This window comes from Staurois parvus, unplaced genomic scaffold (assembly GCF_062004578.1).
Source record: "Staurois parvus isolate SC_StPar_1 unplaced genomic scaffold, SC_StPar_1.0 ptg000520l, whole genome shotgun sequence".
Taxonomy (NCBI): Eukaryota; Metazoa; Chordata; class Amphibia; order Anura; family Ranidae; genus Staurois; species Staurois parvus.
Genome location: NW_028318316.1, coordinates 1,344,199 through 1,363,408, shown reverse-complemented (window position 1 = coordinate 1,363,408; position 19,210 = coordinate 1,344,199). Strand labels below are relative to the sequence as shown.

Sequence of the window (19,210 nt, the reverse complement as noted above, 5' to 3'; positions counted from 1 at the left end):
AGAGGACTTAAATCCATTGAGACAAAGGAGATCGTACAGGCAAGTCAGTTTTGTGTCCATCCACCAAGAAAAAGTTTGGGGAGAATCTCAACCACTAGTGAAAAAGGGTTACCTAAAAAGGAGATTAAAGGAAGGTGTGGGGATAGAGGTTTGCCAGAATATTTAACTGAACGCCACATTTTAAAAGAATGGGAAGTAATAATCCTAGAAATTACTTTGCGCCCTGATGAACAAGGCCAAAAGGAGAGTTTGTGTAGAAAGGGGGCAATAATAAAGGCTTCTAAACTGAACATAAGTGGAACATTACCTGATAGTGAAAAAGAGCAAGTTGAGATATTTGCTCAGGGTGAAAATAACGAGGCATATGTGGGACTCCCAATCTTCCTTGTAGCTTGGGTCAAAATAAGGTATGTTTTGTAACCCATTGCCCAGTGTCACCCCATATACAATAAAAGCTAATATCTTAGCCTGAAAAGAACACAGAACATTCAGAGAGGACCAGCAATGACAAAACTCTATAGTAATATAGTCATTTGGGTAGCAGAGTTCAATTACCTCTCATTTCATTGCAATTCCCAAAAAAGCCATTTTTGTTCTGCAAAAAGGTCACTGGAATTTGACACTCTAAGGCAGAGTCTGCATTACCTGTCCACAAATCCATTCTGGTTCATATTTGTACTTTCTCTGCTTTTGATAATGGCTTCCTAAATTTGTCCTTCGGATTTAATATATGTATTTTCACATTTTAATATGCAGTTTTGGGTATTTGCACTATATACAGTACTTAACCTCCAATGTTTGTATTATATTTGATAAACGTGCTTAGAACATATGTGCACTATTATTTCAAGTATTTAGTGTTTTATTCTATTTATTATTTAATTGTAGAATGCAGAAGCTTGGAATAATTTGTCTTCCGCATACATCAGACTAAAACAGAAGTAAGTATTTTAATATGTCTACTGCAAATACGAAACATTTTCTGTCTCAGTTAATAATTTTACCTATGGCCATTGTAAATGTGATTAACTTTCAAGATTAGAAATGATTACGGATGAGCTCAAGCTTTTTCAGAACTCATCCCAAGCTAGAACTCTTTCTTCAGTGAGCTGCAGCTAGGTTATTCCAGCCCTTAAGTTCAGAGCAACAGGTCCAAACGAAGTGATCATTCTGCTACTCCAACTTTCAGATCAAAATTGGTCAGAATGTGAACATATACAGTATATGCAGACTCTGTGATTTCCTCTAAGGACAGGGTAATGCAGTTGTAATTATTCCATCATGTTCACAAAACCCATGCTAGACTCCAAAAAATGGGTCTATGTTCCCACTCAGCCTCGTTTTAGTGATGTGAAGATACTGCTGATTTTTTCCACTGTGTTTGAACTTGTCACTATATATTAGATATACTGTTATCTGCTCCTGTACAATGAGACACTGTTACGATTGTTGTGTATATCATTGCCGTTGTCTAATACAGACTAAAAATCAATAAAACCTACTTTAAAAAAAAAAAAAAAAAAGTAGATGCCCAAATTCATCTCTAGTCAAGATCAGAAATATGGAATTCCCTGGCCTCACATGTGAAGAGATTACTATTCTACTTCTGTTCCCATTCTACAATTCCACTGCTTTTTCACTTAACTCAACCTTTTCAGATGATATATTTTTTGGTGACAGCTTAAGAAAAGAAGTTGTTTAGCACAATGCATTTGATGTGACTTTTCCATATTGCTGAAATGTTAATTTGTTCTTTATATAATACAGTGCCTACTGAAAGTTTTCGCCGCCTGTGATTTTTTCCTTCCAAAGATGGAACGATAAATCGCTGGATTTATTTTTACACTGAATAAGCTGCAAATACTCACTTTTTCTTTTACTCCTCTGCAGCTCTATTATTATTATACAGGATTTATATAGTACAGTAACAGTTTACGTAGCACGTTTAGCCACTGGACCTAGGAATGAAGCCCTGTGTGAGTCATTCTACCCAGAGCTGCTGACTCTCTCTCCATTGTCCATATGTGAAAGCACTGGGACAGCCGGCTGGCTGAATGAAAAAAACTGAGCCATGTATGACAAGCTTTATACCATAAGTGCCAGGGAATAATGGAGCTATGCTCCAGCTGGGCCTCAGGGGAAATGTGTTGCATTTTTGCAAAGGAAAGTAGTTTGGACTGGGGCAGATGCACTGTACTTAAAAGTATAACATTTTATTTAAAAAATGTTCTCCAGGGCTTTAATTTACTTTAATGTTCATCCAGTCCTAAGAGTAGCAGAAAGAAATTGCACCCTATGTAGGCTATCATAAATACAGTTCAGTGGCATTTCACAGAGAACTGCTTAAGCCATCTGTCTATTCCACGAATATCTGTAGGCAGCTAACCTGCCCTCCCTTTCCCTAGCTAGCAGGTGGTTAGAGGCAATTTCTGTTGGGTTAATGTAAGTACTTTAGCTCTTCTCACATAACTATGATTTACCACTTTATGTTGTAGCATCTTAGAGTGATATGTTCCAAATGAAACATATGCCTCTAATTTGCCCTTAATTTGTTCCTATTTATTCATTTGGCGCTCTTTAGAAAAGCGAGATTGTTAAGAAATCACTTAAGAAGTGAACTTTACTGTGGTGCAGTCAGGATCTTACCTGAGCCTATAAATCTCAATCTTAAAAGGCATTTTCATCCTTTATGTAAAAGTGAGGTTATTTCAATTTATGATGTCAGTGGAAAACCTTAAGGGTGAAGCCAAAAGACCACATGCTAGATATGTTTAAAGACGAATTCCAGGTATGGCTATTTTATAAATAGTTACATTCGTCCAACTTGGACCAGTGTAACTATATATACCATACCTGGCTGATCCTCCTGGAAGCTGGAAATCACTGAAGTAGACACTGCTACTACAGTGATCTCCATTTGCTTCTGGGTCCCATGCTGAGCAGCTGCTCTGCTTCATTCTGAAAACAAGAGGTTAGCTGCTTGGCATGGGCGCTATTCAAAGAATTGCACCGCCCTGTCTCCCCACCTTGTCCAATCAGAGAATGCTTTGCATTTGTCAATCATGCAATATATCACCTATCCGTATCACCTATCCCATGCTAGAAAGTGGCAAGTCCAAACAGAACAACAGTTTTCTACAACTACTGACCTGATGAGCTGGGAGATCAGGTTACACAGAACAGGGATATGCTGGTTTTCCTATTTACTAGCAGTGTTAAGGCAGACAGACCATCTGGCATAGTTCTTATTACAAACGGTGCAGGTTTCTAATATGCTTTGCAAATGGAGTGTGAATACACTCTAATGTTAATAGAATTTTTATTTAAAGCTGATCTCCAGGTTTCATTAACTCCAAATAGTTTGTTTGGATCAAGATGGCCCCTCAAACAAATTTCATAGCCAGAAAATCACATTCTGGTAACATTGTCTTCATGGCTAAGCAATATGTCACAAGTTACTGTAGCCTGCAGTTTTTTGTTTGTGTATTCTTACCTCCTTGCTGAAGTGCTTTTCCTACCCTGATTCCTTTCACATGTGTGGTTTGTCTGTGCTCACCTATGGGCGTTGCCTGCTATTCTTTGGGTTTTATTTCCTTCCCTTCCATCACTTCCTGGCCCACCTCCTAGTTTGCTTGTCTATATAAGACATGCTCAGTCTAACCCACTTTGCCTGAGCAACTTCCTAGTTCTCTGAGCTCCTGTTTGCTGCTCTCCTATAGCCTGTGACTGACTACCCGTGTACCGACCCTGGCTTCATCCATCGATTGTGCTTGTTTTCTGGCCATCCTGACCTCAGCTTGTCTATCTGATTTCGTGTTGTCTCCCGCTTTAGTACTCTGCTCATTTGAGCGGTCTCTGCATCCTCAGCTGGGCGTACCTGGGGGCCTCGACCTGGTTCCAGCTTGCTGCAAGTCCATCCCCACCATCAGAGGCTCTGGTGAAGAAGCAGGCTGGGGCTTAGACTCCATGCCCTGGGGAACCCTGAGTTGGCAATCTACAAGGGCTCACTACCACAGATGTTTGACACTATACCAGCTTTCATTCCCCTGCACAGTAAGTGTGCTGTTGCTGGCCACTGAAGCAAAATCTCTAAGAGTATGCTTTGACACAATAGAGGTTTTCCTGCAGTCCAATGAATATTCATGGGAATGACAGCTGGCAGGGCTACTTTGTCACAACTACAAGGCAAGTGTATTGATATACTACTATTATAGTTTGCTAGTTTTTCTTAGTACTCTTTTATGACTACAAGGCTAATGTATTGATATACTACCATTTTATTGAGGGTTACTATTATGCTGTTCTTTCAGTTCACATATAAAAACTGTTATTTAGAACATGTGTTTATTGGGCAGGCGCCTTCCTGGTGTTTGCTTTTCTTCTGGTAACTGTCAGAGATTTGAAACCTATTCCTATGAAACAACGTTTATTTTGGCTTGTGTTCTATGTTTAACTGTAGTAAAATGAAATAATACCCATGGATCTGCTTCCACTGATAGCTTGCTTTGAAGTTGTGTGAGGGAGTTCCTGTACAACTGAAACTCTCATGTTCATTATTCACCTATCAGCATTTGCCTTATATTAATTTTTCTTTACTATGTTTATTAAGAAATTATTTTAGCAGTATAGCATAAATGAATTCGTTAAGGCCATTTAAACCTGAACTTTTGGTACACTTTACATACCAAGCTGGCCCAAACGACTATGTCCCTCACTAACTTGTGAGGTTGCTGGATGTGCTGTATGACCTGTATGTAGCTGAGGCTACATTCAGCACTGTGAGCCAAGACTTTCATTTCTCAGCCCCGGAACACAATAGAGTCTGTCTGAGCAGCACACAACCTCTCATAGAAAGTGATGTATTCTATCAATGAATACAGAGCTTCCTCTGTATGGCTGAGTCCAAGGTTGTGACATCATCAGCCCACCTTGAACTTAGCTAATCAGAGGAAACTTTCTGAGCACCACTCAGACAGACTCTATCGTGTTCCGAGGCCGAGACAGGAAAGTCTCGGCTTGTTACACAGTGCTATATGCTGTATGTAGCCTCAGTTACATACAGTTCACACAGCACAGCCAGCGGCCTCACATGTTAGTGAGGGGCATAGTTAATTTGGGCTAGCTTGACCCAAACAAATTATGTAAAGTGTACCAAAAACTGCAGTTAAGCTTTAACTTTATATTTATATTATATCTGGCCTCATTAAATTTTTGTTGAGGCTTGCACGTTGGCTTTAAACTGTTTCAGCTTTAACAAAGTTGTTGTTCAGCTCTAGTAAGATGAAAACAGTTCTGTGGACGTGCTTTCACAGATAGCTTCCTTTGAAGTTTCTTAAGGCAGAGTTGTAAGGTATTGACTGACAATCCAAAGAAATGTGTAAAATTTTTAGTCATGTAAACAGGATCAAACTGCGCAAGTCTCCAATCACCTTATCCTACAAAGCTGCAAATATTAAAGAGGATATCCTCTCTTTTCAAAAACTATGTATTGTAAAATATTGTAAAAAAGTAAACCTCATTAAACATACATATGCACTATGAAGGCCCTCGTACCTATAAAAAGCATTTAAATCCGTAAAAACAAATGAATAAAAAATAATGTGTGATTTTCACTAGTTATATACATACATTATGAAGACATTCAAATCTGTGAAAAGTGATCAAATAAAAAACAGTGACATATTGTCCTTCTAGATACATAATAAAGTCCATATGAGGATAGAACTCCACAACCAAAGGTACCACTGTATTTCAATGCTGTAAGTGTGATGTTAATATCATGGATAGTCTTCCTTCAGATAATTCACCAACGTGTGCACCACCACCAAATATTTAAATGGAGGCTTACCAGAAATAGAGACCCTTTAATTATAGGTGGTCTCAAACAGCATTTCATATATAGAATGTTAGCAGATACTCCTGTGCATGCCCGAATCATGAATCTTCCAAACCTTCAAGACCCAAATATGAACTCTAAAACGGAGCCAAACGATATCATAAAAAAGAAAACATGCCTCTCATAGTGCAGTACATATCACAATCCTTTATTTGCACAAGTAAAATCCTACTTACAGACTGTAGAACAATAAAAAAGCATTCAAAAAGACCACTTCCAAAATGGCCAACAGTGCCATGACGTCAGAGGGAGGTTCCGACTGACACGTTTCGTCATCAAAACGTGTCTTATAGGTAGCCCCATAAAATGTTTAGTTGCCATAGCCCATTACATTTTTTTTTAACTTGCACTTCTGTTATTCAGGGCCTTTAATCACTCTGCGTCAGCCGTAAAGTGGTATTTACCCAAAAACAAAAATGTGATATATTGCAGCTTACCAATCCTTAGATGTGGTGGCTGCATTCATTTTCTTTTTTTAGGCTTTTTAACCTTTATTTTCATCTATTTCATCGCTTTCCATTTTGTCACCTGGACATTTTTAGAGAAATACAAATGTTAGCAAATTCATAGCAGCCCTCTTTTGAGATACAATACAGATCACTGCAGTGCCTTGCAGGCAAACATAGGAACACACCTGTTTGAATAGAATGGGGAAAGTTACAACCTCAGTCAGGTTTTTATTGCTGTATTTATAAACCCGTTGAGAAATTTTGTCTTCACTTCCTATTGTGTCACCAAAACTGCAAGTGAGAAGAGTCTACCCAAGGAAGACAAAGCAATAAACACACTTTTTTATTAATAACTTCAATACCAGACACTTTCACCCCCTTCCTGCCCAGGCCAATTTTCAGATTTCAGTGCTGTCACAGTTTGAATGGCAATTACTCAGTCATGCAACATCTTACCCAAATGAATGTATTATTTTTTTGAGCCAGATAGAGCTTTCTTTTGGTGGTATTTAATCACCACTTTTTTTTATTCTTTGCTAAATAAATGAAAAAAGAGAAAATTAAAAAAAAAAACATTTTTCTTAGCTTCTATTATAAAATTTTGCAAATAAGTAATTTTTTTTCTTCAGTGATGGCCACTGGTGAGGCTGCACTGATGGATACTGATGAGGTGGCACTATAGGCACTGATGAGGCAGCACTGATAAGCAGTGTATTAGTGTAAATACTGTACTGCCCCTCAGAAATTGCCGATAACAACCGGCAGTGTTTGTTTACTCGGTGACAGCTGTGGTTGAACACAGTTGATCATATGATTAAAGGCCTCTGTGATTGGCCTTTTACGACGATCTGTGATTCACTGTGTCACCAGAAGTAGTGGGATAACTCCACAATATCCACAGAAAGCAAAAAACTGGCCAAGGTCCTTAACCTTCATCATTCTATCCTAGCTCAAAATTTAGTTTTGACTGGGCTTCCTCAGTAAGTTTGCTACTGTGCTGAATCTTCCTGCATTCTTTGCCAGGGTGTTATACAGGTGCAATATATCAATCTCTGGATGGTATTAGGGTGTTGATAAGTTGATCTGCTTACCATCAATATTCTATGCTACTGTGTCTCATAAGAAGAATTGTTTTCTCTACGGAGCATGTTGGTTTTATTTAGAAACATCCTCTAAGATACTTTAAGTACACAGTTTCTACTAGAAGAGTTCAAGTTAGTGACAGCTACTATATTACATTTTCAGATGTTCAATGGAATGTAATTAAAGTGTTACAAATAATTAGTTTCCTTTTAATTCATCATTCCAGAGCCTCCCATTACATTTTTTCCTACTGATGAGTACCAAGGTTGTTCAAATAATGATGTAATGGCAACAATCAAACAGAATAAGCTATGTCAGTTCAATGGAATCTAACTGAAGCTTTATTTCAGCTTTACATACAAATGTGTTATTTTCTGTCTAAAAGCACTCTAATAGTTATAATTGCAAGTATTGCACATTTTTAATCAAACATTTAGAAGTCAAATCCACTTTCATTTGGTTCTACTGTCCAAATATTTATGCAGAGAACTAACTGTATAATGCAAAATGTAAACGGTTAGTTGAATTACTTATTTATTGGACTTCCAAAAGAACTTAAATACAAAGTCAAATAATTCCATGCTAAACATGACTCAGTTCAGTAGTTTGCGTTTGCATGTACAATAAATGCACTTCTATTAAATAATCTGCTGTATACTAATGTTTACTGTTCTTTAAAAGGCACAAGGCTTTCCGAACACTTCAAGAGGCTATTAAATGCAACTTTGAACACTGGCAAATATGGGAAAACTATCTTCTAACCAGTACTGATGTAGGGGAGTTCACTGAAGCAGTCAAAGCTTATCATAGACTCATGGACTTACGGAGTAAATATAAAGACGTGCAGGTAGGCATTATCAGACATTTTCCTTTCCTTCCCTCCTGTGGGAAAATGCATCTAAATTAAGCTTATCCTGTTTATTGATAAAAATACTTAACAGTACAATTGACATATGATACAATCACAACAATATTTATACATTCCAAGTATTTTTGCCTGGATCCATGCACACTGAGCCTAAAAAAAATCAGTTCTTTTGGCAGAAAAAAAAACGCTCATTATGAGCATTTTTGCACAGGCATTTAGAATCATTTGGCATTTTTTCTGCTAGAAAACTCCTCTCAAAAATGCAAACCAGAAGGGTTTTTTTTCTCTGCCCCTAAACGCTGAGCCTCTAAATGCCCTAATGTGCATGGACACATTGGATAACATTGAGCTACTTCTCTGCAAATCTCCTGTAGAAGCAGCATTTTTTAAGCTAGTGTGCGTTGACACTTCAGCTCACCTAAAGTTAAAAATAAGAAAAAACTTTAGGTTTGCTGTTACCCCTTGATGCTGCACTAAACAGGTAACGTTTACAACCCTAAACCAACTACTCATTTGCTTTCACAGGCTTTGTTCCTGTTAGCTGCTGAAAGTTATATCACAGTCAATATTTGAGTCTGGTAGGCTGTTACCTACAGGCTTCTGTATGTCTTTGGGGGATTTCAGAAGCAATATCTCACTTCCATAGTTTCTGACTCATTTTGGGTTGTTTACACTTTTCTTGCATTTTCCATAATATAAACTAAAATTAGATAATAAGCATTACATATCCCCTTCTAATGGCAAGTATACAGACCAGTGAGCAGGTCATCATTAAAATAACTAAGAAACCCTGGCTCATCTCTCTAGCATTAGGCAAAATATAAAAATCTATTGACCGAAACTTGCATTCTTATAGCAAGTTATTAAATATTTGACTGCTTTCCTTTTATGGGTTCTTAGCCAAATCTGACACTATTATATTACTACGTCTTCCAGTGAGTACATAACCTAACCTTTTGTTTCAGCCTATTTCGTGAAACGGGATCTTGGTTCTAGGTATTATTTAGCAAAATGGATAGTCAAACGTTGGTTCATTAATACACAAATAATCTGCTTTCTATTGATTAATGTTAGCCATTTTATATTTACATGTCCCTTGAATTACTCATATATTTGACATGATCCATTGCTCATACCAAAAGCAAAGCCATTTTATTATAGTAATTAGTCATGTAGTTTGAATTATTACTGTACTACATGATAAGAGAAATTGGTACAAAATGTATATCATTATATAGTGGAAGACATTGATACAGGGGAGTCACGGACACACTGACAAGTAAGACATTATAGGAATGTTTTTACCCTAAACCATTTATGTTTACAGTGGAAAACTTGTATATAGTAATAATGTATAATTATAATGGTTTTTCTGAGCAGAAATGTATCAAAATCCACAGCTCCGCTCAAGGCTCTCCCCTCCTGTAGATGGACAATCCGGGTGTCAGCCAATGTAGTTCATTTCCACACCATATCACAATTAGGAAAACAAATGTACTAAGTGTATCAGCCGCACTCCACTCTTGGCTCCTCTTGTCATATTTGTCAGTTATCAACAAAAGGACTGCATGCAATAATCTCTCCTCCTGGGAACCAACTTTCTTGACGCGTTTCACCACTCCTGACTTTCTCACATGGATAGGGGATGTCTCCAACCAGCCAACCTCAATGCACTACTTATTTGTCAGCTATGTGGCAAATCAGGTAAAATGACTGCGTGCAGCAATGTCTCCTCCTGGGAACCAACCTAACTAATGCGTTTTACCCTTCCTGGCTTTCTCACAAGGATAGGGGATGTCTCCAACCAGCCAACCTAAATGCACTATTTATTTGTCAGCTATGTGGCAAATGAGGTTTAATGTTTATAATCATCAAGTTATGCACTTGGGGGCTAAATAACATGCATGGATCATACATTCGATGAAGAGAACAACTGGTGTTAATTTACTAAGGGCAAATAGACTCTGCACTTTGCAAGTGCAGTTGCTCCAGAGCTTAGTAAATGAAGGGAGCTCTGCTGACTTTCATCATCTAATCATGTGAATGCAAAAATGCTTTTTTAAAAGAGGTATAGACCCTCATCACTAATCATCCCCAGACATAATTTTTCCCCTGTACAAAACATTAGCAATACCTTAGCTGGAATATGCAGTTTTGTTTTTGGCACCAGTTCACAAAGAGGCTATTGGAGAACTGGATAAAGTTCAGAGAAGGGCAACCAAGCTGATGAGAGGCATGCAGGAGCTCGGCTATGAGGAAAGGTTAGCTGAACTGAATTTATTTCTTCTTGAGAAGAAGTAATTCAGGGGGGATATGATCACCATGTATAAATACATAAGTGGCCCCTATAATTTGAACTTGGTGTAGTGTTATTCGCTTTCAGGTCATTAGGGAGCAAGGAAGCACTCTTTACATGTGGAGGAAAAGAGATTTAACCTCCACATATGGAAAGGCTTCTTCATAGTAAGAGCAGTGAAAATGTGGAACAGACTGTCTCAAGAACTAATTCTGGCCATCTCAGTAGATTCTTTTAAAAAAAAGAGTTGGATGCATTTCTAAATGTACAAAATGTAACTGGATAATAACACTTATAGGTAATAACGCCAGAGATTGTTAATCCAGGGAATATCTGATTGCCTCCTGGGGAATCATGAAGGAATTTTTTCCTCCACTGAAGCAAGTTGGATCATGCTTTTATTGGTCTTTTATGCCTTCCTCTGGATCAACTATATGAGTATAGGATTGTGTATATGGGGGTTTTAGATGTCTTGTTTTCTTTTAGTTGAAATGGATAGACTTGTGTCTTTTTTTTCAAGCTGACTAACTATGCAACTGTTGAACCATAAACATAGAGCATCATGCAACAAGTGAACATTAGATAAAAGTCAGAATTCTTTAACTGCTTACTTGTTCTGGGCTGTAACTAGAAAAATTGCCAAAGTGCTGGTATGAAAGCAGCTAGCATTTTCATATATTTCTCTCTTTACAGTTATACTTTACCATAGGAGGTCTCCAATAGGCATTGCTTCCCTTTGTTGCTAATAAATCATCTGGTTGAGACTGTTGGGAAGTTCTGCAGACAGCGTGTCTTGTAATTGATCACAGTCAGTTTTGTTTGTTTGACTGTTTTTCAAAAATAAATGCAATTTTAAATGATTTTAGGGGCATATATTTATAATGCAATAAATTAAACTTTCACCTAGCATTCACTGGTGGTGAATCAATCACTGCCATTTGATGAATGTCAGATTAACTGCTTTATAAATATATCCCAAAAAGTCACAGATCCACCCTAGCTAACAAACTGTGTTCAGTAGCATACAGTAATTAAATGTCATTATGCTCAAAAATGTCCTAAAAATATTCTCTGTTTCGATTTAGTATTTTTGTTTAAACATTAATTAAATATTGATACTGGCGATGGATTAAGAATATTGAGGAATACGTCTTCACATTCATTTTTGTGAACATTGCCCTGTTGGCAATCGTATTTGGATTGTACTTCTTTGCTTCTTGTCCTGTTATGACTTTCGTGCATTCTGCAATAAAAATAAAAAATTTTAAAATGAGAGCTTTGTATTTGAGCTAAAGCGTTGATGCAACCTGCATTAGAGAAGCAATTATAAGAATTAGTAACATGCAGAGTAATTACTAGGAATTTAATTGACTTGAGTCATCCTTGGGCACACAAGTAAAAGAACATCATCAGAGCTGCAAGCAGTGGTGATGACCACATGGAGTTGAACAGTGGGTGGCTCAAATGGGCATGGTAAAAGATCCCAAACCTGTTCAATGAATACAATGCATACATTTGTGACGACCCTTGTTTCCAAAAAAAATGCCTTTTTTACTGTGCCATAGGTAGAGTTTCAGAGACTTATACTTCAGGACAAAGAATATTACAAAATAAAAACAATTGAGTACTGTCCGTGATACTTTTTTTATTTGCACTAATATGGCTACAATCAACTCAAACAAAATAAAAACAAACCTTTAAAAATTAAATATTTTTGCCACAGTAAGGTAGACCTAAAGAACTTCATTAATATATGTAGTTGGTGATTTGTTTAGCATCAAGAGTTCTTGAGACAATGACCACTTTGGTCAGGAGTCTGTAATGTACAACACAGCTTATAGTGGGTGACAGCTAGGAATATTTGATATACAGCAAAGCTTATGAAGTTCAGGAGTATATACACCAATATACCATTGTCAGTGCAGTGGTCAGAAGTATTTGATGTACAGCATAAAGAATACAGTGGTTAGGAGTATGTAAAATTGACATTGCCAGAGTCATTGCCTTTGGTGACATACCATTGAATAATTTGGATTCATGCTTTTTTTTTGTACCCCCTGATATTTTGAGTATATTCTACTGATAAATTATTTTTGTGTAGGTTCTGAAAATCTTAGCTAGAGCAGTAGTTGAAGGAATTGAAGATTGCAGAGGAGAGTCAACAAGCAATCTAAAAGGAAAGTTGCAAGAATTATTTGGGAGAGTAACTGCCCAGGATTCAAGTGATGCTGAAATCTGGAAGATATATGCCCAACTTTATGGAAATGGAGAAAGTGAAAATGCAGAAGAAAACGAAAAGGTATTTTTTAAAGACTTTTTGCATACCAACCTGAATTATTTAATAAAAACTAAATGCAATGTTCTAATACCTTGTAGTACTACTGGAAGAACTCTCGTGTTTTTTTTTTTTTTTTCATTTTGGCAATTGTTTATTTTCTGATATTTATCTTCATGTTATGTTGCAACACTCTAGTGGAAGGATGAGAGGATATTGTAGAAAAATGTTAGAGCTCAGAATAGGAGTTGATAATGCATTAGTGTATTGTGTTTTTCCCACATTAAATTTGTAAATGATTATGCATGTTTTGAAATGCAAGACGTCTGGCAAGCAAAATAGAAGTGTCTGGTTTTGGTGCAAAAAAAACTTTATATTTATTAATATACTTGACTAAAGGAGGGGAATTTTTCTTTAGAAAGATGAAGTGCTGTATCCAGTCCCTAGAAAACTATTTACTAAAAGATTATCATGAAGACACAAGGTCAGCCATTACAGTTAAAAGAGAAGTGGTTTTATATCCAGCTGTAAAAGGAGCACTCAAATGTATTTGAGTTTTCCAAAGGAGCTGGTTATAGCAGAGATACATTTTTCATTGCAGCAATTCTGTATTTCTTCCTAAAAGAATAAAATATATAGAGCTGCCGACCTTTATAAAACTATATCAAAAATCTGATTCCAGGGACTTCTCTGGTTACCTTAAGAGGTCAGGAAGGATTTATTTCCCTCTAAAGCAAAGGGAGCCATGCCTTATGGGGATTTTTTCCTGTTTTGCATCTGATAGGATATCTGCAAATGTTTGGTCTCTAGGCTGCTGTCAAAAGACATACAGTGGGGGAAATAATTATTTGATCCCCTGCAAATTTTGTAAGTTTGCCCACTTGCAAAGAAATGAAGGGTCTATAATTTTTTAGCATAAATGTACTTTAAATGATAGAGACAGAATATCAACCAAAAATCCAGAAAATACACAATACAAATGTTATAAATTGAGTTGCAGTAAAGTGAGTAAAATAAGTATTTGATCCCAACAATAATTCTGGCTCCCACAGGCTGTGTGCTCATGTGGTACACAGATTAGTCCTGTCAATTTAAGAAGGTGCTCCTAACGACAACTTATGTGTATAAAAGACACCTGTCTACAGAATCGCATTCTTCCTCACCATCATGGATAAGACCACAGTGCTGTCAAAGGACATCAGGGACAAGACTGTAGACCTTCACAATGCTGGAATGGGCTACAAGACCATCACCATCAGCAAGAAGCTTGGTGAGAAGGAGACAACTGTTGGAGCGATTATTTGCAAATGAAAGAAATACAAAATAACCATCAGTCATCCTTGGTTTGCAGCTCCATGCAAGATTTTGCCTCATGGGGTAAGGATGATCATGAGAAAAGTGAGGGATCAGCCCAGAACTAAACGGGAGCAGGAGGAAGATGAAGTAAGATATGTTAGATATGGAGGTACGTCTGGAGGCCTAGTAGGACATGAAATAACAAAATAAAAACCCATGCTGGGAGAGGGGGATCAGGATAGGCATACATGTTCAGAGCCATACCCTAAAATAGAAATCAAATGGGAGACACATCTATCTTATGATACCAAGGTTAAGCTATCGTGACAATGTGGTGATCTGTCACAATGTGGAAAGGTTATTTCACCCGGGATTCTCAACAAGGCAGGTTGAGGGGCTCCAGGGTACTTGGTTGATGCAGAGGAAAGGGGCTTTTCATGTTCCTCAGTTGTTTGTAAAGTCCATTTTGGGACCTGGAGCCTGGAGATTTCAAAGTGATTTGGGAGGGATAAAATCTCCAATCCTGGGACCATGTTTTGTGAATGGCCAGGATACTGATTGCTCAGGTGTGCATGGCTCACTTCTAGAGTCAGGACCAGGGTTCTGGGCTCCACCCTGGCAGACAGGAGGTCACTGCCCCTCTGAAGCAGTCAAGGTGAATGGGTCCCTATCAGGGACCTTTAAAATGTATAATGATACTAGACAGGGGTGTCCATTATCCCTGTTGCTATTTGTCCTATCCCTGGAACCACTTTGCATTGGTAAGAAAGAACATGGATATTAAACGAATTAAGATAGAAGTAGAACTTGAGGTGGCAGCGTACGCAGATGATATGCTGTTTTACATTGTTAACCCTAGACTGATGTTGCCTAATTTAATGGGATTATTAAAACGATATGGGGAGCTGTCAAACCTGAAAATAAACCTTTCAAAATCTGAGATCTTAAATATCAATGTTTCAAAGGTAGAGATGCAGACCCTGTAAAAAAGACTTTCCATTTACATGGAGGGGGAGGGAATTAAGCTACCTGGGAATACAGTTAACCCCCTCAATAAATAACTTATATCAAGTTAACTATATCCCATTAATAAATGAAATTAAAGATGAGTTGAGAAGACTCTCAATAGGGTGGGTTTCGTGGATTGGACGTATTAATATGGTTGAGATGGTGATAGTCCCAAAAATCCTGTATAAGTTTCAAATGCTTCCAATATATTTACCAGGATCTTTTTTTAGGATAATAAGAAAATTTATACTGAGGTTTATATGGGCTAATAAGAAACCAAGAATTAAGTATGAGGTTTTATGTAACAACAAAGAGAAAAGAGAATTAAATCTGCCAAATATGAGGAAGTATTACAGGTGAAACTTGAAAAAATTAGAATATCGTGCAAAAGTTCATTTATTTCAGTAATGCAACTTAAAAGGTGAAACTAATATACAAGATAGACTCCTTACATGCAAAGCAAGATAGTTCAAGCCGTGATTTGTCATAATTGTGATGATTATGGCTTACAGCTCATGAAAACCCCAAATCTACAATCTCAGAAAATTAGAATATTACATGCAATCAATAAAACAAGGATTGTACATAGAACAATATCGGACCTCTGAAAAGTATAAGCATGCATATGTATGCAGTACTTGGTTTGGGCCCCTTTTGTAGCAATTACTGCCTCAATGCGGTGTGGCATGGAAGCTATCAGCCTGTGGCACTGCTGAGGTATTATGGAAGACCAGGATGCTTCAATAGCGGCCTTCAGCTTTTCTACATTGTTTGGTCTCATGTCTCTTATCTTTCTCTTGGCAATGCCCCATAGATTCTCTATGGGGTTCAGGTCAGGTGAGTTTGCTGGCCAATCAAGCACAGTAATCCCACGGTCATTGAACCAGGTTTTGGTGCTTTTGGCAGTGTGGGCAGGTGCCAAGTCCTGCTGGAAAATGAAGTTAGCATCCCCATAAAGCTCGTCTGCGGAAGGAAGCATGAAGTGCTCCAAAATCTCCTGATAGATGGCTGCATTGACCCTGGACTTAATGAAGCACAGTGGACCAACACCAGCAGATGACATGGCTCCCCAAATCAACACAGACTGTGGAAACTTCACACTGGACTTCAAGCATCTTGCAGTGTGTGCCTCTCCATTCTTCCTCCATACTCTGGGTCCTTGGTTTCCAAATGAGATGCAAAAGTTGCTCTCATCAGAAAAGAGGACTTTGGACCACTGAGCAACAGACCAGGTCTGTTTTTCTTTAGCCCAGGTAAGATGCTTCTGACGTTGTTTGTTGTTCAGGAGCGGCTTGACAAGAGCAATACGACATTTGAAGCCCATGTCCAGGATCCGTCTGTGTGTGGTGGCTCTTGATGCACTGACTCCAGCCTTAGTCCACTCCTTGTGAAAGTCCCCAACACTTTTGAATGGCCTTTTCCCGACAATCCTCTCCAGGCTGCGGTCATCCCTGCTGCTTGTGAACCTTTTTCTTCCACAATTTTCTCTTCCACATAACTTTATATTAATGTGCTTTGATACAGCACTTTGTGAACATCCAACTTCTTTTGCAATTACCTTTTGAGGCTTTCCCTCCTTATGGAGGGTGTCAATTATGGTTTTCTGCACAACTGTCAGGTCAGCAGTCTTTGCCATGATTGTGATTCCTACTGAACCAGACTGATAGACCATTTAAAGGCTCAGGAACCCTTTGCAGGTGTTATGGCTTAATTAGCTGATTAGAATGGGACACTTTAAGCCTAGAATATTGCACCTTTTTTACAATATTCTAATTTTCTGAGATTGTAGATTTGGGGTTTTGATGAGCTGTAAGCCATAATCATCACAATTATGACAAATCACGGCTTGAACTATCTTGCTTTGCATGTAATGAGTCTATCTCATATATTACTTTCACCTTTTAAGTTGCATTACTGAAATAAATGAACTTTTGCACGATATTCTAATTTTTCGAATTTCACCTTATATGTTGGTGTTATTATCACAGGTGGTAGATTGGACACACAATTTACAAGATAAAAGTTGGGTTAAAATGAAGGTATATTAAGTAAAACACAATTAGAAAGGATTACCTGGATCCCACAAATGTTTCGATATTTAGATGAAAATAGTAAAACACTGACACGGGAGGTGTTGATATTATGGGATGGGCTGCATAAATCAATGGGTTGGAAGCACAATGCACTTTTGATGCCCCTGGTGGATACGGACTTTTTTCCACCAGGGAATGATAGTATTTCTGGGAAATGGTTTAAATATAGTAATGTACGGTTAAGAGATATAGTAGATAAAGGGAAGTTATGTAGTTTTCAAGAGTTAAAAAGTAAAAAAGATTTATTTTATACATTAGATGAATTTAGATATTACCAATTAGGACATTTTGTCTCTACGCTCCCCAACCACTAAGGATGCTGCAGGACATGCTTCCATTTCAAAAAATGTTTAGTTCTAGGATAGTACATAAACATGTAACCTCTAGGATATATAAGATCCTTATTGAGTGGATGGGATCTGTACCTCCGCTATTCTTAGAGAAATGGAAAAGAGAATTGGGTACAAAAATGAATGAGCAACAGAAGAACAAACTGTTTACATTGATGCACGGGGTGGTGAATATGAACACAGTAGAAATGAACTATAAATGCTTAACTAGATGGTATTATACACCGAGTGTGGCAAGAAATGGGGATGTGGGGCAAGGGGGACAATGGCCCACATATGGTGGGAGTGTACAAAAATACAGAGCTATTGACAAGACATAATTCAATATATACAGGAGATTTTGGGGATAACTATTCAAAAGAACCCATGGGTGTGCCTATTTTATAGGTCAGAGATGTCAGTGAAACACTATAAAAATAGCATATTATACCATCTAATCAGTTCTGCAAAAGGTTTTATCCCCAAATTCTGGCAGGCACAGCACCCTCCAACATTGAGGGACTGGATAGACAGGATCGAGTATATAAATAAGATGGAGGAGTTATACCATATAGATGAAGACAGAATGGAAAAATTTAGAAAGGATTGGAGTAGGTGGTATGATTTTAAGAGATCTGAAAAATTCCTTAAAGTGATGGGTGCCCCAGTAGTAGATTTGGAGAATTAAACTGAATAAATGAACAGTGACAAAGTGAAGAGAGAATATAGGGTTTAGACTGAGATTGGTAAACAGGGTAGGAAAGGAATGGAAAGAATTACTTGGACAGGGGTAATTTATTGGGGAGGGAGGGATAAGGGGGGGGGGGTGGAAGTAGGGATATAGAAGTTTATTGGATTGTACAGTGAGGAACAGAAGTATTTGAACACCCTGCGATTTTGAAAGTGCTCCCACTTAGAAATCATGGAGGGGTCTGAAATTCACATTGTAGGTGCATTCCCACTCTGAGAGACAGAATTAAAAAGAAAATTCAGGAAATCACATTGTATGATTTTTTAAAGAATTTATTTGTCTTGCACTGCTGAACATAAGTATTTGAACACCTGAGAAAATCAGTGTTAATATTTGGTACAGAAGCCTTTGTTTGCAATTACAGAGGTCAAACGTTTCCTGTAGTTCTTGACCAGGTTTGCAGGAACAGGGATTTTGGCCCACTCTTCCTCACAGATCTTCTCTAGATCTGTCAGGTTTCGGGGCTGTCACTGAGCAACACGGAGTATCAGCTCCCTCCAAAGATGTTCTATTGGATTTAGGTCTGGAGACTGGCTAGGCCACTCCAGAACCTTGATATGCTTCTTACAGAGCCACTCCTTGGTTATCCTGGCTGTGTGCTTCGGGTCATTGTCATGTTGGAAGACCCAGCCACGACCCATCTTCAATGCTCTGACTGAGGGAAGGAGGTTGTTGCTCAAAATCTCACAATAAATGGCCCCATTCATCCTCTCCTTAATACAGTGCAGTCGTCCTGTCCCCTTCGCAGAAAAGCACCCCCAAAGCATGATATTACCACCCCCATGATTCACAGTAGGGATGGTGTTCTTGGGATGCAACTTATCCTTCTTTTTCCTCCAAACACGACGAGTGAAGTTTAGACCAAA

General features: G+C 38.0%; 1 protein-coding gene across 2 annotated transcripts in view; it reads left to right on the top strand.

The window, feature by feature from the left end:
- TTC27 (tetratricopeptide repeat domain 27) overlaps nt 1-19,210 on the top strand; it is a 551,099-nt gene that overhangs the window by 470,995 nt on the left and 60,894 nt on the right. For both annotated transcript variants that reach the window (XM_089690186.1, XM_089690185.1), the window contains exons 16-18: nt 889-941; nt 8,110-8,275; nt 12,694-12,891. In XM_089690186.1, coding sequence (XP_089546312.1) covers nt 889-941; nt 8,110-8,275; nt 12,694-12,891 — 417 coding nt within the window. The remainder of the gene's footprint in view (nt 1-888; nt 942-8,109; nt 8,276-12,693; nt 12,892-19,210) is intronic.